The sequence below is a fragment of the Haliotis asinina genome, chromosome 13, assembly GCF_037392515.1.
Source record: "Haliotis asinina isolate JCU_RB_2024 chromosome 13, JCU_Hal_asi_v2, whole genome shotgun sequence".
Lineage (NCBI taxonomy): Eukaryota > Metazoa > Mollusca > Gastropoda > Lepetellida > Haliotidae > Haliotis > Haliotis asinina.
Genome location: NC_090292.1, coordinates 48,553,524 through 48,577,658, shown reverse-complemented (window position 1 = coordinate 48,577,658; position 24,135 = coordinate 48,553,524). Strand labels below are relative to the sequence as shown.

At 42.2% G+C, this 24,135-nt stretch overlaps 2 protein-coding genes across 2 annotated transcripts; one reads left to right on the top strand and one right to left on the bottom strand.

Annotated features, from left to right (window-relative positions):
* The first annotated feature begins 620 nt into the window (after nt 1-620).
* LOC137260248 (uncharacterized) lies at nt 621-9,240 on the top strand. The gene is made up of 5 exons (XM_067797943.1): nt 621-673; nt 4,878-5,174; nt 5,693-5,743; nt 8,363-8,465; nt 9,203-9,240. The coding sequence occupies exons 2-4, from the start codon at nt 4,886-4,888 to the stop codon at nt 8,452-8,454; spliced, it is 432 nt and encodes a 143-aa protein (XP_067654044.1). The 5' UTR covers nt 621-673; nt 4,878-4,885; the 3' UTR covers nt 8,455-8,465; nt 9,203-9,240.
* Nucleotides 9,241-13,684: 4,444 nt separating this feature from the next.
* On the bottom strand, nt 13,685-16,744 carry LOC137260081 (uncharacterized). Its single transcript, XM_067797773.1, has 3 exons — nt 16,634-16,744; nt 15,359-15,621; nt 13,685-13,811 (listed from the first exon to the last, which is right to left on the bottom strand). The coding sequence occupies exons 1-3, from the start codon at nt 16,682-16,684 to the stop codon at nt 13,808-13,810; spliced, it is 318 nt and encodes a 105-aa protein (XP_067653874.1). The 5' UTR covers nt 16,685-16,744; the 3' UTR covers nt 13,685-13,807.
* Nucleotides 16,745-24,135: the final 7,391 nt, after the last annotated feature.

Here is a 24,135-nt window from a genome sequence, read left to right as displayed (position 1 = left end):
ATACAACGATGATGTTTTCTTGCTGAAACTGAAATGACACTCTGATATTCGGGGTGGTGTTTATATGGGACGTTTTGTCTTCTCTGACAAATAACTGACAGTAACTGACCATTCCAAGCAACTGTGTTTCCTGCTGACGAAGCTTCACTGACGGCCTGGGATAGGGACCACCGCTGCGGTGCTCGTTCATGCGTGTCTTCATTCAGAATTCTACGTGGACCCGTGAAGGTCCCGGGGTAGAACAGGCCTTTATCAACCCAAGCTTGCCATGAAGGGCGACTGTGCTTGTCGTAAGAGGCGTCTAACGGGATCGGGTGGTTGCTGACTTAGTTGAGGGATCGTCATCGGTTCCCTCTTGCGCAGATCGATGCTCATGTTGTTGATCACTGGATTGTCTGGTCCCGACTCGATTATTTACATACCGCCACCATACAGCTGGAATATTGCTGAGTAAGGCGTTAAGCCACAAACTAACCCAGGGACTATTTCGCACTGATAGTTCTGATGTGTGTTAATATTGATTTCTGTTTATACATTCGCACGTAATTATATTTTGAAAAGGATGTACCAAAACACCTGTTGTTCTTTCACCTTCTCGACGACAATGTGACACCTAATAGAGCATACATAAGGAGGGACCGTTAGTGACAACGGCGTCCAAGGGAAACCACTGGTAAGTACTGCACTGTTTTCCTAAAGTTTGTAAAAATGTTTAGGTTTGTTATATACTGGATGGTTGCAACAAGTTTCATAATTTTACTATGTATTCATCATTGGTGTATACAGTTTCGACAACTCACACTAGATGTGTGAGTGAACGTGACTGTATGGTGAGTGAATGCTTGTGAGTGAGCCAGTTTCAGTTAATCAGTTAACCAGATGGAGTCTGTAAAAGTTAGTGAGTCGAGTCAGAGATAGTGAGTCAATTGGAGTAAATCAAACATAATTAATATGCCATTTTCAGTCTGTAAGTGAATGAGAGCCAATCCGGGTTAGTAAGTCAGTCCCAGTTAGTAAATCTGCGAGTCAATCGGAGTTAGTGATTCAATGAGTCAGTCCAAGTTAGAAGGTGAACGAGTCAGTCCGAGTTAGAAAGTCTGTCGTAAATCAGTCCAGTCCGAGTTAGTAAGTCTGAGTCCGTTAGTAACTTAGTAAGACAGTCGTAAGTCAGTTACTTCGATTTAGTATGTCAGGTAGTCCCAGTTACTAAGTTAATCAGTCAGTCCCAGTTACTAAGTCAATCAGTCAGTCCCAGTTTGTAAGGTAGTCAGTCCAAGTTAGTCAGTCAGTCGGAAGTCAATTAGTTCGTGTAAGTTAGTCAGCCGGCCCCACATAGTAAGTCAGTTAGTCAGTTCTCATTAGTAAGTCAGTCGTAAGTTAAATCAGTTCGAGTTAGTAAGTCACCCCCAGTTAGTAAGTCAATCGGTTTCTACCACGTAGTAATTCAATGAGTCAGTCCGAGTTTGTAAGTCTATCAGTTAATGTCAATCAGTAACTCTCAGTTGAATCGGTCTCAGTCGGTCAGTCAGTCCCATTTGGTAAGTCAGTCAGTCCGGATAAGTAAGTCAATCAGCAGTCCCAGTTAGTAACTCAGTTAGTCCTAGGTAGTAAGTCAATCAGACAGTCCCAGTCAGTCAGTCAGTCAGTCAGTCAGTCAGTCAGTCAGTCAGTCAGTCAGTCAGTCAGTCAGTCAGTCAGTCAGTCAGTCAGTCAGTTAGTTCGAGTTAGTCATTCAGTCAGTCATTCAGTACCACTTTGTAAGTCTGTTAGTCAGCCAGTAAGTCAATCAGTCAGTAAGTTCGAGTTCGTAAGTACGTCAGTCCCACTTAGTAAGTCAGTCAGTTCGAGTTAGTAGATCAATCAGTCAATCCAACTTAATAAGTTGGTCAGTCAGCCCGAGTTAGTACGTCAATCAGTCAGTCGCAGTGAGTACGTCAGTCAGTCAATCAGTCCAAGTTACTAAGTCAGACAGTCAGTCCCAGAGACCAGTGCGCCAGTTCGTTAGCCATTCCGTCAGTCCCAGTTAGTAAGTCACTCAGTCAGTCCCAGTTAGTAAGTCAGTGAGTCTGTCAGTTCGAGATAGTAAGTCAGTCCCAGTTTGTATGCCAGTTGTTACGAGAGGTCCCGGGTTCGAATTTTATCCTGCCGCAGGCTATTACGGACAGTTTTGTCAAAACTTCTCAGATGCTGTATCATCACTTAGAAACCTTTTGGGGAAAAAGTACAATTTCAGAGGGACAGCAATTGTCAGTCTGCATTTGAAAAAGTCAATGTCATACTCATGAATTCTTCAGTATTGCAGGCACCAAATTTTGAGAACGCATTTAGATTGCAAATTGATGCAAGCGAGTTAGGTGCAGGTGCTGTCCAGATTCAAGAGGATAGTTCTGAAATTGAACATCTAGTTTGTTGTTTTTCCAAGACGTTTGACAGGCACCAAAGAAATTATTCTACCATTGAGAAAGAGGCTTTTGGTCTTTTGTTAGCTTTACAGCATTTTGAAGTGAACCTAGGTATCACTACTTCTAACCAATTTAAGTGTTTACTGATCACAATCCCTTTGACTTTTATAAAATGAAGAACAAGAACCAAAGACTTGTGAGGTGGAGTTTGACCTTGCAAGGGTTTAATCTTGTGATGAAGCACATTAAAGGCAAAGACAATGTTTGTGCTGATGCACTTTCCAGGTTGTAAATGCATGATGACGTAATGATGCTGTATATCATTGTAATTCTGCAAGGTGTTTATCATGTTATTCATGTTATCACATGTCATGTTCTTATGTTAGTTATCTTGGTATGCTTGGAGCAGAAGGTTTGTGCGGAACTTTCTTTTCCTTGGGGACTTAGAGCGTTACGAGAGTGTATTTTCTATAAATTGTATTATTAATTAAGTAAAAATTATTATATGGGTCACATTGTTTAGAGGTCTGAGTGGTAGTTATCATGGTCACATGTCGTATCATAAATGTTCAGTGCTATTAGTATTTAAGCGGCAGGCGTTTAAGGTAGCACTTTAGAGTTACCTTCCTTTGGTTTGTTTGACTTGTCGATCGCGAAACATGGTGAAGGTTTCATACTTCGTTGGAACGTTCAGGAATCAGTGACTTTGTATATAAAGGCTGGTTATTGTGTTGACAACGGACACACGTAGGTTAACTTGAGTACATATAACTGCCTGTCTTTGTCAACGTTCGACCTACATAACCACGCATGACCGCCTGCTGTTTTACATTTAGTAAAACTGTTTCTCACTCTCACACCAAGACTTCGGCGAGTTTATCATTATATTTGTGATCCATTACCTTAGATTTGACTTAGTTGTATTGTACATGAAAGCTCTATTGTCAATCTTTTGTATCTTGCCTTTGTTTTTTGCTCTGTACAAAATTATTGAAAATTTAAGACTTCTCAGTGTTATATTTTGCTGGTTCTGAGGGGATTTCTTACATCTGTTGTCCCGGCAGTCAGTCCGAGTTAGTAAGTCAGACAGTCAGTCTCTGTTACTGAGTCAGTGAGTCAGTCCGATTTAGCATGTAACTCAATCAGTCAGTCAATCCAAGTAAGGAAGCCAATACATCAGTCCAACTTAGTATGTGAATCGGTGAGTCCCTGCTAGTAAGTCAGTCTGTCACTTAGTCCGAGTTAGTAAGACAATCAGTCAGTTCCAGTTAGATAGTAATCCCAGTTAGTAAGTCAACAAGTCCCAATTAGTAAGTCAATCAATAAATCCAAGTTGGTAAGTCTATCAGTCAGTCCCAGTTAATGTCAATCAGTCAGTTTCAGTCAGTAAGTCAATCAATCAGTCTCAGTCAGTAAGTCAGTCAGTCCGACTTAGCAAGGCAATCAGTCAGTCATTTCGAGTTAGTAAGTCAGTCAGTCAGTTCCAGTTTGTATGTCAGTCAGTCAGTCCGAGTCTGACAGTCAGTCGAAGTCAGCAAGTCACTTGTAAGTCAGTTCAAGTTAGTAAGTCAGTCGGTCCCACTTAGTAATTCAGGGAGTCACTTCGCGTTAGTAAGTCAGTCCGAGTTAGTGAGTTTATCAGTCACTTTCACTTAGTAAGTCAATCCGTCAGTCCCATTTGGTAAGTCAGTCTGTTTGGGTTTGTAAGTCTATTGGTCAGGCCCAGTTAGTAAGTCAGACCCTGTTCGTACGTCAATCAGTCAGTCCCATTTAGTCAATCAATCAGTCCCATTCAGTACGTCAATCAGAGAGTCCGAATTAGTAAGTCGATGAGTCAGTCCCAGTTAATACGTCACTTAGTTAGTGAGTCACCCAGTTTGTTCCAGTGTGTAAGTCAGTCAAGCAGTCCGAGTTCGAGCTAGTAAGTCAATCGGTCCCAGTAAGTAAGTCCATGAGCCAGTTCACGTTTGTAAGGCAGTCGTTAGTCACTCAGTTCGATTAGTAAGTCAATCTGATTTAGTAAGTCTGTCCGTCTCTGCCACGTAGTAAGGCAATCTCTCAGTTAGTTATTAAGTTTGACAGTTTATCCGTCAGAGCCAGTCAGTCATAGATTGTGAGTCAGTCTATCCGTCAGTCAGTCAGTCAGTCATAGTTTGTGAGTCAGTTTATGAGTCGAGTCAGTCAGTCAGAGTCTGTGAGTCAGCCTAGGAGTCAGAGTCTATCAATGAGAGTTTGTGAATCAATCTGTCCACCAGAGTCAGTCAATCAGAGTTTGTGAGTCAGCCAAGAAGTCAGTCAGCATGCCAGTTAGAGCTAACCAGCCAGAGTTCGTCCTTCCGTCAGTTCATAGTTACTGGGTTAGTCTGTCAGCTGAGGTCAGTCAGAATATACCGTCAGTCAGACTGTGTGTCAGAATTAGTCAGTCAGTTAGAGCCAATCAGTTCATCCGTAATCTATGAAATGGTCGATATACAGGATATTGCATGATGATGTTGCGTCCGACACTGGTCCTGCTACTGGTGGTGCTGATGCTCACCCCGCAAGAAGGCGAAGGATGGCGGAGACGCAGACGTCGCAGACGCATTAGGGTGCAAACGACCCATATCAACACCAACCACTGTCATTGCAGCTTGATTCAGCAGGACATCATCAAATTGCTGAAGGATGCCCTGAATTACAGCCGATTTGGCAAACGTGAAGTTTCTACTTTGTTTGACGTGGATGAAGATGACCCACTTATGGAGGAATTCATGCAAACCTCAGTGGACAAACGTAAATATGACGGACTGAAAACTTGAGCCCATTGTTTAAAATGTTGTTTCCACTCCTTAGCTACATTGATGTCGACAATCATGAGAATCGAGTTTTTTTCCGACAAAGAGAAAACAGCAGCAGGCTCTAATAATCTTAATTTCTGCATTCTCGATAACCCCAGGTATATTTTGACAAACAACCATGACCTGCTTAAGAGATAAACCTACTGTGTTTGAAAATTAGACGAATGTAAGACCGAACTGGTAGTCTCTAAATTTCACATGAAACCGAACGTGGGGGGTGGGGGGTGGGGGGTGGTGGGTGGGGGGATGGGGATATTTGGTATAATCTCGTTTTGAGCCGTCTCCTGGCGCTAAAATAGATATCCAATCTAACTTCACCATTCTTCCACAACAAGCAGTTCAATCATGTGATTTGAAACAACAGTTCAGCTCAGATATTAGCATTTGAACCTGAAACTATGTGAGTGCCCCTTTGACTAAAATATATAAGCCCCAGCAATCTGCTGTTTTCAGGTGATGGTCTTTTTGACAGGGAGGAGTTGCTGGCAACTGTAGAACGCGCAGGTACGTACCGATCGTCAAATGATTGACCTACGGTTAACCATCTACGGTTAACAATCAGGGCCATACAATTATTTTTCTGTAGAAACTGGGGCTGCAACTTGTACCGGGATACCCTAGATGGGTGTGTAATGAGTTGGACAAGGGTACCCGTCTTAATACCCGGACCAGTTATGATCACGTGATTAAACAATGTAATCTATGTATGTTATTCTTCAATGATTAAAAAGTTGTATTGTCTCAGATATAGACAATGTTTACAGTCCCTTGTTTTGAACATGATACAGGGTGAAGACACTGAAAACCCAAGAAATTAGCCTCCGTGCTGAAAAATATATTGCCATTTCTTACAAGCTTGATGTCAAGACTTAAAGGTCACATGCAACGTAAAACACAACTTTGCAGATTCTGGTACCTTTCGGTATGCACTTACCGAAACAAATCATAAAAAATGCCAATTCAACCTATAAAGTTGAAAAAAACACGAAGAAAAAAAAGCCCGCGAAATCGGAGTTCAAACGTTTCACTAAATTCCCCCCAGCGCTGGGGGGAAAACTGGTTTCAACAGTTGTGCTGCGCTGCGTCCATAACGCATGCGCAGTGAATAGGTTAGCGGAGCTTGAAACAGTATGCATGCCCAGAGTCTGAGGTCGTGAGCAGAAGTCTATTCTTGGTTGTGTACACAAACAAGTACATAATCTACTCGTTACGTAAAACAACTTGTTGATTGTGGTAAGCAGCCTCTGTCACAGAGAAAGCTCAGTGTCTGGTTTATTCACACCTATATGTCTGCCTGCCTGCCTGTCTGCTAAAGACAACATGCAATACACAGCTTAAATCATTGACCACATGCAATTTGAACTTAGCACCTATCAGACTATACGACATAAAGAAAATAAGTTGATTTATGACTCGTGCACCCGAGTCCCGTGTCTGCCACATTATGTAATTAGGCACGTGTGATACACATGGCATGTTTTTATGTCTGTGGGTTGCAAACAAACTACATTCACCTTTTTCGGATGACTGGATCTGACGGAAACTTGTGCAAACTCTTGTCAGTTTCAAGTCCTGTTTTGTACTTGGACGAATGACAGATTCCAGTCACGCAGTAGTTTACCATCTCTACATGATTTTTTATTGGATCGAGCGCAAATTCAGAGAACATGTATTTTCTAAACCCAACATCTCTATATACATTCTTTATGGATAACGACTTCTTTTCGTGTATATGATTTTGTTTGACAACAGTGTATGAATCCATACTGAAACGGCGCATCAAGTACACAAAAAGAAGTTGTTATCCATAAAGAATCTTACTTTTTTGTGACTGGCTATACTTCTAAAATGCCCATCAGACAGATCATCTTTCTGTACACACAATGAGCCCTCAGCATATCAGCAAATGAAACAGCCAATCGGAAGCCGTCGTTACACTTGAGTGCATATCCACCCGCTATGACTGGGTTCAGTCTCCCGAGGGCTTCGTTTCGGGGGAAGTAAGCCCAAGTACAAAATATTGCACTTTTGAATCGCGATTGTACGCTTATAATTGTGTTTATTTGTTTTTTCAAAAGCAGCAATGTATATTGTATGTCATGAATAAGTGATAAATGCGTTTTAATTATGTTTGATTTTTTGGTTGCATGTGACCTTTAACATAACGGGTATCAGGGTAGGGTAGGGTAGGGTAGGGTAGGGTAGGGTAGGGTAGGGTAGGGTAGGGTAGGGTAGGGTAGGGTAGGGTAGGGTAGGGTAGGGTAGGGTAGGGTAGGGTAATAGACAGTGGTTCAAATGCATGCATGTACTTTAGCAAGGTAGATGCCAGAAATACATTTTAGAACATGAATGAAACGTTAACCCTTCCCACAGAGGTTATCGGTCCTTCGGACTCTGCCCTAATACAACCCTTTCATTGCGCGAGTGTTCAGGATTTGTGATTGGTTACTACTACTGCTGCTGCTGCTACTACTACCACCACGGCCACCACAACCACTGCTACTGCTACTGCTACTGTCACACTATTACTACTACCACATCACACCCATACTGCTACCACCACCACTACCACTGCCACTACCACCACCACCACCACCACTACTGCTACCACTACCACCACTACCACTACCACTACCACTACCACTACCACTACCACTACTACTACCACTACCACCACCACTACCACTACCACTACCACCACCACCACCACCACCACCGCTACCACTACCACCACCACCACTACCACTACCACCACTACCACTACCACTACCACTACCACTACCACTACCACTACTACTACCACTACCACCACTACTACTACTACCACTACCACTACCACTACCACCACCACCACTACTACTACCACTACCACTACCACTACCACCACCACTACCACTACCACTGCCACTGCCACCACCACCACCACCACCACTACCACTGCCACTACCACCACCACTGCCACCACCACCACCAATACCACCACTACCACCACTACCAGTATCACTACCAGTATCACTACCACTACCACCACTACCACTACCACTATTACTGTTACTACTACTACTGCTGCCACGACTACTACTGCTATTACTCTTACTACAACAACAAACGTTCTATTTCAAGCACAAGCGCCGCACAAGAGGAGCAGCAACCACTGTCTGTGTGGGCGGATGCTGATGGAGGAAGCTATTGACAACAGCAACAACAACAGCTGAACACTACAGCGGTAGGCACTGGAGATGAGTGTGGAAGAAAGACGGGATGGGTAGAGGGAGGAGAAAGCTGGGGAAGAGGGAGGTAGAGGTAGAGAAGAGGGGAGAGAGAAGAGAGGAAAGGGGAAGAAAAGGAGAGAGGAAGAGAGGGAGTGAGAAAGAGTGGGTTGAGGGAGAAAAAGGAGGGGGAAGGGAGAGGTAGAGGAGGGAGAGAGAGGAGATGAAGGGAGGGAGGGGAGAAAAAGAGAGAGAAAGAGAGAGTAAGGGGCAGAGGGGAGAGAGAGAGAGACAGAGAGGGTGAGAGAGGGAGAGAAAGTGAGAGAGAAAGAGAGCGGGGAGAATGGGGGAAGAGAGATTGATGGTTAGTGAGGAGTAAATGGGGAAGAGAGAGAGAGAAGTAGAGAGAAAAGACAGCCAGAGAGAGGAGAGAGAGAATGAGCTAGAGAGACAGAGTGAAGAAGAATAGGGAAAGAGATGGAGTGATGGAGGAAGGAAGAGTGAGGGATAGATGGAGAGGGAGAGAGTGGGTAAAGAGAGACAGAGAGAGACAGAGGGTAAGGGAGAGTGGGGAAAAGAGAGGGTGATGGAGGAAGGGAGAGTGAGGGATAGATGGGTGGAGAGAGAGAGAGAGACAGATAACGGAGAGTTAGATAGGGAAAGGGAGTATTTATCACAAACATCTGCATTTAAGCATTTAAACACGTAGTACACATACAGTGTATAAGTTTCACGGGTATTTCTTTGGTTTCAGATGGTGACCAATCAGACTGACAAATAAATTTAGCAAGCCTGAATTGTCTTCTGTCTTATTTAATTAGGAATTGGATAGTGTAAGATTGAGTGAATGTTGTTTGCTGCCGCACTCCGCTATCTTCACACTTGCGAGAAGTAAGTCCAACCAAGAATACCACCAAACCAACGGCACTGTACAGTGCGTCACTTACCCACGCCATCAGGGCACACGGTCATACACTATCAGGGGAAAATCACCCACGCCATCAGGGCACACGGTCATACACTATCAGGGGACAATCACCCACGCCATCAGGGCAAAATCACCCACACCATCAAGGGACAATCACCCACGCAATCACGACACAGTGGCCCATGTCATCAGGGTACAATCACCCACGCCATCAGGGCATAATGACCCATGCTATCAGGGCACAATGACCTTGAGCACAGTTATCCCCGCCATCAGGACACAATCATCCACGCCTTTAGGACACTGTGACCTAGAGCACAATGACTCACACCATCACGGCACAATTCCCACCCTTCCTTTTGTACGTCATTTTCAGAATTCACCCAAATACTAACAATTCAAAGAGTGCATGATATTGCTCACAGAAGCGGTTTTCCTGAATGACTTAATAACTGATTTGTGAAATATTACTCTTGAAATAATCTTGCAAAATGATTCATGATTCTCTCTCAAAAAGAAACTCACAGTTGTGTTTTCACGAATTCAGTTTGTTAACTGTAAAGTAAAAAAACATATAAATCTGAATCAGTTCACACCACAAAGGATCAAATGTCTGTGAAAAAGAAACTCAAAACCAAAATATCATGCCTGTCATGTCCTGTTGGAAGAGCTGCCGTTGACGGTCAACAAGGTGAAGGACGTGCGGACGGAGAATGTGGTCGGTGTATCGATTGGCAGTCAGATAGCCTTGGACGAGCGTAAGTTCCGATTTCGGGTGTATGAGATTTCCCCTCACACCATAACACTGTCTCTCCACCGAATCTGTCCTCCTGTTTGATGCAGTTAGGAGCAAAACGTTCATGACGTCGTCTGTAGACACGGTCTCTACCATCAAGTCGCCTGAGGAGATAACGGTATTTATCGCTAAACCATATGCGCCTCCAGTTTGTCAGGTACCATGGCAGCACCGTGTTACAACATCTCACTCGTAGATGTCAACGTAGTCGTGTCAATGAGGCGGCAACTTTTGGACGTTTGGCACGTGTTTCTACTTCTCGGAGACGGTTCCGGATTGTCTGATCGGACACTCTTCGGGCTCCAAACTGTTCTTGTGCTGTGTTCCGGGTCGTACGTTGGCAGTCACGTAGGTAGGTTACCGTGATGTACCGATCTTGGGCAGGTGTGGTGATTCTAGGTCTTCCTGATCTTGGACATTTGTCTAGTTTGTTTGACGAAATCGATCCCGCAATCGAGTTATTGTGCTGGAATGAACGTTGCTTCCCAACTTGCAGTCGTCCAGTTCCATGATTTCCATCGGCACCGTCCTGACGTCCCTTTTTCTAGTACAGTACTTGCAAAGATCGTGGATGAAATTGTGAGATTCATTTGGGTCTTTTATAGTCACATGCTATACTCATGCTTTGCATGTGAGAAACAGTCGTTGTGCCCGATATTCGTGCTGCTTGACATCCACGCACATTGTGACATCCCTGATTGATAAAACCGAGCAAAATCATTTTTGGTTCCTTTTTGTCAAGCATGATCTTCTAAAACATTCCAGAAACAATGTGCAACCCTAAAAATGTACATATGTGTACAACATTGTAAGTGTCATTTTTTAATTTGATTTTGCGTTTCTTTTTTAAAAGAGCGTATGTATACTGGACAAAATAAGTTAGGGATATTGGTATATTCATGACTGATCTTTTGTCAGTACGTCAGTTAATACATACATCATTATTCATAATTTCAAAACTTACAGATATCCTTAACTATTTTTGTCCAGTATATAAAAACGTTTTTTGAAGTAAAGACAACCGTTCCTAGTTGGAAGTCGTCGTCAGTGTCTGTGGTGGCCTCCACGAGCCCCCAAAACTGCCATGCACAGGCTCGGCATGCAGTCAGTAAGTCTTTGAATTCTGCCCCATTACTTTTGTCTGTGCGAGTTGATTTAACGTCTAAGACGTCGGTTGACGTTCCCGTAAACGTCGGTCAAGGCCATCCCGCAAATGCTCAATGGGTTTGAGATCGGGCGATATGGAAGGCCATGAAAGCGCTGTAATGTTCTCATTCTGAAGACAGTGAATAGTGCCATGTGTTGTGTGAGGTCTGCAATTGTCTTGTTGGAAGAGATCCCTCTGGCGGTCAATGATGGGAAACATGCGAATACTTAAGATTTCGTCTCTATACCGAAAAACAGTTAAATGGCCCTGAAGCCCTGAATTAAAGATTTAATTCATGTACAACATGGATCCCCACATCGTGACTCAACCCTTTTTACACTCGTCGACGTAGTCGTCGCAACACAGGGCCAAAACAGTGTCTTCAATAAATAGTCAATAAAGATGCGCTGTGCATTCGTCCCATATAACACAAACCAACATTTTAATGGCGAATTTTAACAGTCAAACACTAATTTCGGAACATTTGACATTTCATATAGCCAGGCTAGCTACTAATTAAAACACACTCGACTGGAACGGGTTCTTTATTACACGGGTAGTGAGTGAGTTTAGTTTTACTCCACACTCAACAATACTCTAGCTATATGGTGGCAGTCTATAAATAATCAAGTCTGGACCAAACAATCCAGTGATCAACAGCATGAACTTCGATCTGCGCAAATGGGAACCGATGACATGTCAACTAGGTCAGCCAATCTGACCATCCGGTTCCGTTAGTGACCTCTTACGACAAACATAGTCGCCTTTTATGACAAGCATGGGTTGCTGAAGGCCTATTCTACCCCGGACCTTCACGGGTCTAGGCGGGTAGTCAAACCGGGAGTAGTCATAATGGGAATGAGCTTCCATGGGTTGCTGAAGACCAATTCTAACCCGGATCTTCACGGGTCAACACATTAGACGATAGTACACAACCACAAACTCCACTTTTCCAGACGGTGACCACAAGATGTAGTGACCACCACAAAGCACTGATTAGTTGTCCTCCACGGTCAAGTCTTGTTTTCAAGGGTATATAGTGGCCAAGTGGTTAAAGCGGCCGCTCCTCACGCCGAAGGCCCGGGTTCGATTCCCCTCGTAGTTTCCTCGTCGTGGTCTTGGTAGACTATTGTCAAAAGGAATGTAAAACTAAAATTCACTCAATCATAAAGATGTGAGTAACTCATTGTAAGTGAGGAACAAGCACAATGCTGCTTTAACTAACTCAAAAGAATTCTCACTGTTTCAGCTCAGTGTGTTCCTAAGAGTTATTTTGTGTCCTTTTGATTGTTCTTCTTGTTGATGAGTAACCAATTTGTACACACCAAATACCCAAAAACATGATTCCTTCTAATTCCATATGAATAGCATATCAACCTCTTGGAAACATTAGGCGGCGAAGTATGCAGTCTAATGGTGAAAGCTTCCACTCGTCACGCCGAAGGCCCGGGTTCTATTCCTCACATGGGTACAATGTGTGAAGCCCATTTCTGGTGTACCTCGCTGTGATATTGCTGAAATGTTGCTAAAAGGAGAACAACCTTATTCACTCGATGTCCAAATGTCCGACATTTTGATGTGTGATTATTATATTTTACTACCGCTTCTTTAAATATCTAAACGCCGCACCGTGCGCGTCAGATATTCTGCTAAATTCGATTGTGGCCTCTAGGCGCTATTGACATGCTGAACAAACATATTTTTCTGCTTTCGGTATCGTAATTGAAAAAGTCAAGGATTTATGATTCAATTTTTGATATGTCTAAGATTTTAGGAGTTACGTTTAGAAAGTCATATATCTACTGCCGCAGACGATAGAGGTATGAAGGTTAATAATGCATATTAGTGATATTAATGGTTCATATTTATATGAGTACATGTCCACGCTCATAAACATGCTAAGGTACTAACCCATTATGACTCCGGATAATGCAAACTGCCTCTGAGGCGTTGAAAGGTTACAACCACATGACTTATCCCACCAGGTACCCATGTCGTAAGAGGCAACTAACGGGATCGGGTGGTCGGGCTCGCTGACTTGGTTGACACATGTCATCGGTTCCCAATTGCTCAGATCGATGTTTATGTTGTTGGTCACTGGATTGTCTGGTCCAGACTCGATTATTCACAGACCGCCGCCATACAGCTGGAATATTGATGAGTGCGGCGTAAAACTGAACTCACTCACTCACTGTGGTTGTAATAGTAACGGTAACTCACAGCTTCAGAAATTTATCTTTCAATGGAACCCACTCCTCAACGAAAGTCATCAACTTTGAACATTCAGTGGTTCTAATGTTTAGTATTTAGCAAAATACAATAATATATGAAAAAGGGAACAGGTATATAACACAGAAAAAAGGTGTTACACGAATTTATGATTTATTATTATGTATCTAAAATCCGTCTTTTTCATTACTTCAAATATGACAAATGCTTATATTGAGATCTCGTTCAGGTGTATTTTCTCTCTATGGAATCCATCGCGTCACCTGAAAAAAATCACATCTAATAAAACCACAAATGACATGTTTGCCATGATTAAATATACTCATGGGAAAAATAAAGGAACATACGAATGTACCAGTGTTCCTCTACTCACTTCATCTTTGCACAGTGGGTGAAAATTTGGAAATATATAAATGAACAGTACTTTTCTGCCTTCCCTTATTCGTTTTCGTGAAGGCGTGACACTCTATTGTGATAATTTGGCTGAAAGAGACAAAATGCCCCTGATATAGGACCACAGTTTTCGATGATCCTATATGCTTAAATCTATTGGACACCGTATTATCTGTTTGTTAATTTTCGAAACAAACAAACAAACAAACAAAAGCTTCACAAACTTCATCAACAATCCCCACACATTTTCCACGAACCTTAGACATTGACAACAATATCTTTTGGTGGGCATTTGCTTGAACTATACGAATTCTTGATATATTATAGGACATATAGCGGCCACTGACGGACTTACACAGGCATTTAAACGAGATGTAGTTCTCAAAGTCAAAGTGTCCCATGTGTGTCTTCTCGAGGAACCCTTGACGATCCGTGTTTGAACTGATCTCCAGTAACCTATGCTTGCTGTAAGACACACCCGTGAACATCGGGGATAGTACTGATCTCCAGTAACCTATACTTGCCGTAAGAGGCACCCGTGAAGATCCGGGTGGGAACTGATCAGTAACCCATACTTGCCGTAAGAGGCACCCGTGAAGATCCGGGTTAGTACTGATCTCCAGTAACCCATTCTTGCCGTAAGAACCGATCACCATCATCACTTTCACCTACATCACCTACATATTGCTGTAATGGGCTTCACACATCGTTCCTATGTTGAAGTTGGACCTGAGTCTTTAACCACTTGAATGCCTTCATCACTAACCTACCCTACCAGGCTTCAAATACGTGCACAATTCATAATCGTTCAAAATATATTCATGGGAAAATATTCAACGGTCTTTATCAGGACCAAACCTCAGCTCATTTCTCAGCTTTCATTTACAATTCTTAATATCAGTCATTGTGGCCACCCAATCTCCTGTGTCCTCTTTGGCGCTCTCGCGGAACGTTTCTCTTGCTATGATTACACGATGCCATTTAGAAAGTGGTCAAATGCAACAGGCTCCTTCCACAATGCGGGCTAGGTGGCTGACTTTGTTTGCTGGCGATTAGGTGCCTAACTCTGAGGGCGTGGGTTCGAATCCCGGATGGGACTCAACCAAAAAAGTACTAGAATTTGTACTTTACTAAGAAAGTGAAATCCAAACTATGGCATATGTCATATGTTGGAAAACGTTATTGTAGTAGTAGTAGTAGTAGTAGTAGTAGTAGTAGTAGTAGTAGTAGTAGCCTTGTGGTTAAAGCGGTAGCCCGTCACGTCAAAGGTACGAGTTCTACTCCCACATGGGTTCTATGTGTGAAACCCATTCCTGGTGTTCGCTGCCTTGATATCGCTTCCACATAGTAAAAAGTGGCGTAAAATTCACTCTCACTCACTCAGAGCCTTGATTCAAGGTCAAGGCTGCCTACTTACTTGAGTGGGATCTGCTTGTATTGTTTGACGACTGGGTCGTCTTCGTCAACGTCCAGAATTAAGGACACATCTCTTTGGGTAAGACGAGTCTTCCTCAATAGATCCCTCAACGCCTGGCATTTGTTAGTTGCTGGCTTGGCGATGGTGTTGCTGAGTCGGCGATGTCGTGCCACCAGCTTCAGACGGCCCCTGTTCCACCACGCGTCACCCCCGTCTGGCAACAGCAACAACAGCAGCAGCAGGACCAGGGCGTGCCTCATCATCTTTGAAAACAGCAACAAATCTTTTTTGCTTATTTAATGGTCAACACTACAGCCATATTCCAGACCTGACGACAGCCGGCAAGCAGTCTCGTCTGGACCAGGGGCGGCGGGGTAGCCTTGTGGTTAAAGCGTTCGCTCGTCACACCGAGGACCGGTTCCATTCCCCATATCAATACAATGTTTTAAGTTTGTATGTGGCAGGGTGGAACCATATATACTCAATATTTTAAACATGGTGGCGTAAAGCTATACACATTCAAAATTCATTCCACTGAATGATGTAATGAGCATCAGTCTACACATTATATACGCGATCCAATGAGAAACCTACCGTTTTTAATTATTTGTAGAAACTTTGGAATCCAAGGGTACCTTCCACGATATACTAATGTATGACAACGATACCGTATTTGATACGGACGGTTCGCTTGTTATGCCGAAGATCTGAGTTTGATTCCGTGCTTGTATACAATATGTTAAAGAATGGTGTCGGGATATTAATGGAATATTGCTAAAAGCGGCGTAAAACGCTATTTAACCATTCCACCACACGTCGTACGAGTCATTTTCTTGCAGTCTCGCCTCATCTCAAACCGATCGACAACGTTTGTTGGGTGATGAAACTCAAAAGGACATATGTTGTTGGGTGATGAAACTCAAAAGGACATATGTTGTTGGGTGATGAAACTCAAAAGGACATATGTTGTTGGGTGATGAAACTCAAAAGGACATATGTTGTTGGGTGATGAAACTCAAAAGGACATATGAATGGTGGACAGCCCGCAAACGAGGGATTCATAATACACCCAGCTAGAATTGGTCACAGACAACCCATATTAATAACAGGCAACTTACTGGTCGGATTGTTAGGTGTCGATCACTGGATTGACTGGTCCACTCTCAGTAATTTACATACAACTGCCACATAGCTGGAATATTGCTGAGTGCGGTGTGACACTATACTCACTCCCTCACGTTTCTGTAAAAGAATTAATATACGCTAAATACTTACTTTGATTCTTGTTATCCTGCAAGACTGACTGGTGTGGCTTTCACAGTTCATGTGTAACTCGGTAAATACCCTACAGTCATGGCACAGCGTGGAAATAATTATTGGTTCAGGAGGTGTGATCATGCCTGTTGTTTACGTCAGTTCACTTGGTGCGCGATATGAAGCGTTTATACAACACTTCCTGGAGATGCAACAGCTCGCGTCAAACATGTTACATTATCTTACCCCACACATGAATGTCGCTTTATGATTGGCTAAGCGCTACATGAGTCTATGGCCCCCGAGGGACCAGTAAACAACGTGTTTATCTTACCGAACACCTGAATTTTAATTTTGAACTGTTTGAAGCACTTCTGTTGAATGCATGTGCGCTTGACTCAGATATATATTTGGACGTATGACCTAAATATATAAGATAAAGAAAGGTGTGACACTACCTATGTAAAGTGCCTTGTGTATCACTTATCTGCTGACGTATTTCCATTTAAAGCTTTTAATAGTTTTACCGTCCATTATCGGACGAAGTCAGGACATATGCCCGGAAGTAAACAAATCTCAGGTTACAAACCAGCACCGAGTAACAGACCGAGTCTCTGATTGGATTGCGTTTTTCATTATTCCCACCTCTTTTAACGTGCATCTATAAAATCCAATCAGGGACTCGCGTCACTATTTGGTGTGGGTCTGTAGCATGAGATTTGTTTTCTTCTTGCTGCATATTTACCCACTTATGGAAATCTTTTGACGAAGCTTGTTTGCACTTTTTCTATAACTTCGTGGTATATTACACCCCAGATTTCAGACCCATATGTGAGAATAGGAGATATTTTGGAATCAAATATTTTACAGGCAAGTTTGAAAATCAGTATGTTTGTTGCTTGTTAACAGTGATAAAACTGGTTCCATTGCTTTCCGTCCTGCATTGTTTGCTGCATATTTCCCCACTCCTAGAAATCTTTTGAAGAAGCTTGTTTGCACTTTTTCTATAACTTCGTGGTATTTTACACCCCGGATTTCAGACCCATATGTGACAATAGGAGATAATTTTGAATCAAATATTTTACAGGCAGTTTGAAAAGCAGTATGCTTGTTGCTAGTCAACAATGATAAAACTGGTTCCATTGCTTTCCGTCCTTGCATTGCCAAAGTTTCACATGCTTTTGTCCATATCAGTCTTGAGGAAAACACAATACCCAGGTACTTGTAATAAGTCACAGTTTCAAGATTTATATCATCATAAGTCCATTTGTCATGCTTGGAAAGTATACCTCCATTTCTGAAGACAATGATTTTATATTTGTCTATGTTTACACTTAGTCCCCATTTCGAACAATACTCATATAAAACATCTAATTGCCTTTGCAGACCAACAGTGGAGAAAGAAAATATAACAACGTCATCTGCAAATAACAACAACATTAGGTTAACTCTCTGGTTAACAAATATACCATAATTGCAGGCTTCATACATTTCGTGCACAAGTTCATTGATAAAGAATATAGATAATGCATGACTTAGAATACAACCTTGTTTAACTCCAGCTGATGTACTGAACGATGGTGTCTTATGATTACCGACTTTAACTGAAGAATAACGGAAGAATACATGTTTCTTAAGACATTATAGATTTTACCATGACATCCATTTTTCATAAGGAGATATGACAATTTTCTTCGGTCAACGAGGCCAAAGGCCTTTTTAAAATCTATAAATGCACAATAAAATCTACCTTTGTGCTTACTCAGATATTTAGTACATAAGGCCTGTAAATATTTGGTCTGCATTGGAATACTCTGGGCGAAACCCCGCTTGAGATTCAGCAATTAGACTATTAATATCTAACCAAATTCTTTAACGTTTTTCTAAGATTAATGTAAAAACCTTTCCACAGCAGTTCAAGAGGAATATGCCTCTGTAGCTGTTTGGGCTATTTCTTGGCCCTGATTTAAATAACGGGATTATCTTACCAGTATTCCAGCTATCTGGAAATACGCCACTATCCATGACTTTATTGAACAATAAGAGTAGAAAAGGTAAGAAATATGAAGTACTCAGTTTTAAAAATTCAGGCGGTATACCATCATCACCAGGGGCTTTACCTGGTTTTAAATCCCGAATACTGTTACGTAACGCCTTTTCTGTGATTACACTATTCAGTATGTCATTAGTAAGATCTATTGGGAAATTATCACAGGATTCACAAAGTTCACAAGTGTGGTTATCAACAAAACTATACACTGCATCATCGAACCAGTTACTTTTGGGACCCGTGAAGGTCCCGGGGTAGAATAGGCCTTCAGCAACCCATGCTTGCCATAAAAGGTAACTGTGCTTGTCGTAAGAGGCGACTAACGGGATCGGGTGGTCAGACTCGCTGACTTGGTTGACATATGTCATCGGTTCCCAATTGCTCATGTTGTTGATCATTTGGATTTTCTGGTCCAAACTCGATTATTTACAGACGCCGCCATATAGCTGGAATATTGCTGAGTGCGGCGTAAAACTAAACTCACTCACCCACTCAGTTACTTTTGGGTTTTTTTGTGTGTGTGCATTCAGTAGATCAGAAAAGTAGGAGAACCTTGCGTCTGGTGTGATGCTACTCGTTCCTTTATCTGATAACAATCGATGTTTCACTGTTCTCCAGAAGAGTCTACAATCACTTTGAAAGGCGGCATTTGAGATCTCATTTGCAAGCATTTTATCGTAGTGGGCTTTCCTCAACTTGCAGTAACGTTTAAAGTTTGCTTATCTTGCAAATAATTTGTTACGGGTTTTTTTTGCAATGATACTTTCTAAGTTTAGTGAGATATTTATATTTCTCTGATTTCAGAAAGTTGCACTCATTGTCAAACCATGGTGGTTGGTTACTACTTTTTTCCTTAAAATTGTTTGCATTATAGCCCACATTGGAGCAGAGTAGTTGGAAAATATTTGTTAATCTGGAAACAGCGACATTAACATTAACATCAGTGTCAAGGGATGAAACAAATTCCTCCATACATGTATCTATAATATTATCAGAGACCACCGCCTGAAGGTGTTCATAGCTAGTACCATTCATTCTAAAGCGAGGTACTCGTACCATCAGTATGTCATTATGGACATTTTAACATTGCTGTATAGAGAAAATATTAGTAAAGGTACATACAAGTTGTAGGTGATCTGATTCTGTCCTTGTGAGGACTGACATATCCTCCATATTAGGAAATAAGCAAGTACTGATGACAAAATAGTCTACAATGCTGGTTCCAGTGTTAGAAATAAATGTCCAATTAGCAGGGGTATCACTGGTGATACGTCCATTAACGATATGCATGTTCATTGTTTTACATAGAGTGAGCATCTCAAGGCCATGCTTATTCCCCACTGTGTCACAGGAAAGTCTCGGTTTTACGTAGGGGTCTTCAGTATACAAGTCATTATCTACAGGTATGTAATTAGCATTATCGTCAAAAATGAAATCATCGTCAGCTGCAGTTCTCGCATTAAAGTCTCCACATATAATGAAAGTTGAATTCACACCAAATTCTGTTTTCAGTTGGTGAAGCTTGTTCTCCAGCAAGTTGATCCCACTGTCGTCTAGACCATGGTACTCCGTCGCCCCAGCCGGGTGTACGTATATACATATATTGAAGACAGGATAAGGGAAAAGCAGAAATAATTATGCAATGTAGTGTTAAGTAAAGCTTGTGTATCTTTACACACAGTTTCTGTAAAGCCTATTACGTCAAACAGGTTAACAAAGGATAGACAATCTTGAAAGATTAAAGCTGATCGCAACCCATATACGTTCCAAGGAAAGAGTACAGAAGGAAACAGTTTCATCAGGTTGGACGGGTCATCACAAGTGCGAGTATCACTGGGGCCACAGCCATGCTCCTATGCAGTATCCGGTCGCCCTAGACTGGACGTCAATGACGTCACGCTGTAGGAGTTATCGCCCGTCGGATTGTCGGCCTTGTCCTTACGTTGTGTAGATGAGGGTCTCTCAATCCAGTTACGTCGCTGACCGATCTGCTTTAGATCGTGTTTACGTTCATCAAAAATATGGACACTGCCGTTGATAACAAGCTTGTCATAGCTCAAGAAGGCAGTACAACCCTCACTTCGTGCATGGTCCATGAATGGGAAGAGTAGTGATCCAAGCCATCTCACCCTCTCCGTGAAATCTTGTGTGATGCGAAAATTTGTATCACCATTCAGGAGCGATTTTCCAGCTTTAAGGATGTCACTTTTATCCTTGTAGGAGGCAAACTTTACAATGACAGGGCAATTTGCTGTTTTGGCTTTCAGTCGATGTGCCCGCTCTATCGGTACAGTATCAGCGTTTTCTAGTTTAAGGGTATCGCGAAGGAAGTTTCTCACTTTGGCTTCACTATCCTCCCACGATTCCCCCTTACGGTTAGTGAGTCCATGAAATATCAGATTTGATCTACGTGACTGTGCCTCGATTATTGTCAGTTTTGATTTCTAAATCAAACAGTTTCTGTTTCAAATCATCATTTTCTGCCTTTAGGTCAACTAATTCATTTCCAAAGTCTTTAGAAAATTTATCAAACTTTGAGTCCATAGCTGATATCTCATCCTGAATTGTTTTCAACGTCTTTGCAATGGCAGCCATATTAGTCAGGTCGGACTGAGCCTGTTCACTCCCACCCGGTAAACATTCGCCCGCCATTCAACATTTGTTGACAATCATGTATGTACTCCGTTCTTACTGGAGTCACTATTATAGTACCTACCACCAGTTCTGGGTCCAGGATTGCTTTCAACGTCACCCGACAAGACAACAAGCATACACAAGTACACAAACACTCTTGCACCCATCTTGATACCCGGCGTTAGCGTAATAACGGGGGTCGTTGAGCCACGTTTTTTCAATCTTTAACAAACGTTCCAATGGTGGCCCTCCAAACATCAGTTGAAACTCCTATGGTACTCACTCATATATTTGGCACGTCCTAGCGCCAAATATGTGGCAGTATGTTCCCTATTTCTTGACTTGTACCAGTTTTATCTCGAACACAACACACCCAGCTGTCAACACTGCTGGTCACGTGACTCGTCGGATGGTCAGACTCGCCGACTTGGTTGACCCATGTCTTCGTATCTCACTTGCGATGCTCATGCTATCAATCACAAGAGTGTGTAGTCCAGACTTTATTATTTACAAGCCGTTGCCTTTCACAGATGCAATATTGCTCACTATGACGGTAAACAACAAGCAGTCTTTTAACAAGAACATATTCAACTAGTGTATGAAATTATACCGTGAATAAAAAGTTAAGCGCCACCCAGTACATTTTGCACAAATATAGGCTGGCACATAGGAAATCTTCCAGAAAAAAAACGAGCTATCATAATTTGGTTTAGGACTTTTAGTTTAAGAACAAAGAACATATTATTGAATTTCTCTTTTACTTTCAACAGGATGCATGTGCTTTTGGAAAACGTGGATTTTGTTTTCCTCGAAAAGGTTACCTTCGTTTGAAAAGTGTAAATCGGAAATGACTGTTATATGGTCACATGATTGTCACTTTTAACAAGTGAAACGTAAATTTAATAGTATTGTATAACCACAACATTAATATTTATTTTGATTTTAAAATCAGTGTCATCATATCTGTAACAATATTTCCTGTAATTGTAAATACAAATGATTATGACATCTGTAAAACAGTTACCAGATGAACCTTCTCTAAATATGGATTGGTCTGCCCAACTTCTTCAGCCTAATTATTTTCGTTATATGTGGATATATATCATTGGCAAACTGCAAGCAAGACCATGGACTCCTTTCACGAATCACAAAGGTGATCGCAAGTCACTAAGGTAACCTTAGTGCAGTGTGCCATTGGATCAAGAGCTATATCCTCTAGATTACAGAATGACATTTACAGCAGAGGTCAATTTTGTGTAAAATTGTGAATACTCAGTCAAAACATTTCCAGTTCCAAACTCTCTCTCGATTCACGATTCAAAGTCAATATCGAGTGTAACCTCCGTGTGTGCCAGCCAGCACACTCCTCATACCCCTGTCAACCTCCTGATCCTCTGAAGGGACGGCCAACGCAATTACGCCATTCCACGCGTAAAGTAGCTTCCAACAGGGTTAGGTCCTGTACCCCCCCCTCTCTCTCTCTCTCTTTCTCTCTCTTCTCTCTCTCTCTCTCCCCCCCCCCCCCCCCCCCCCTCTCTCTCTCTCTCTCTCTCTAGCTCTCCCCACCTCCCACCTCCCAAACTCTATCTCTCGTAGTTTCAAGCTTTGAAAAGACATCCGCATTTACGGGGATATCAGAAACGGGATTCACACATTGTACCCATATGCGGAACCGAACCCGCCTCTTCGGCGTGACGAGTGGACGCCTCAACCACAAGGCTATCCCACCACCCTTACTAGAAGAAGGGCGAGGGGAAGACCCGGGTTCGATTCCCCACATGGATAGAATATGCGAAGCCCTTTTTGCCGTTCATCACCGTAGTATTGCTGGAATATATGGCTACGCCTTCACGTTCTCTTCAACCGCTATAATATGGATGAATGACAATCCGGATCTATAAACAAGCTGACGGTGACGGTGTCGTTCTTGATGGTGTGTAACGCAATCAGCTGACACCATCGCTGTACACATGGACGGCTCCGTCACGATGTGCTGTAACCAGTTCCAGGTGTCCCCTGGTGCATTATCTCGGAATCCCTGCTGAATAGCTTGTTTGTTTACTTGTTACCTTGCTGGCTGGTTTGTTTCCTTGTTAGCTTGCTGGTTGGTTTGTTTGCTTGTTACCTTGCTGGCTGGTTTGTTTGCTTGTTAGTTTGCTGGCTGGTTTGTTTGCTTGTTACCTTGATGGCTGGTTTGTTTGCTTGTTAGTTTGCTGGCTGGTTTGTTTGCTTGTTACCTTGATGGCTGGTTTGTTTCTTTGTTAGCTTGTTGGCTGGTTTGTTTGCTTGTTAGCTTGAAGGGGTGGGGGGTGCGCGCGCGTATGTGTATTCGTGTGCTTAACGCCAGGTGACACAATGTCTTATTAAAACGACGTCTGAGGATAGCCTTGTAGTCGAGGCGTTCGCTCGTCCCGTCGAAGTCCCGGGTTTGATTCCACTCATGGGTACAATGTATAAAGCCCATTTCTGGTGTCTCAAATCATGACATTGTTGGAATATTACTAAAAAGTCGCGTAAAACAATGCTCATTCAAATCGCAGAAACACATAACACCATTACATGTTTTAAACATAATTACTTTTAAAAAAGCCAAATTCTTATCTCAATGTGTCTGCAGCACACTCATATAAAAACATATTGCATGGCACACAAAGTGGAGAAAACTGTATTTCAAAATACTTTCTAACATAAGATTCTGATTCAACACTACCAGTCAAGTCATATTAAAATGGTTTGATAGTGTGTAAACGAAAAGCATATAATTAAATCTACTCTAACAGAAAAAAAATATGTATTTATGTATAGATGGAATATTTTCAATATTTCCCTGTACAGAGTT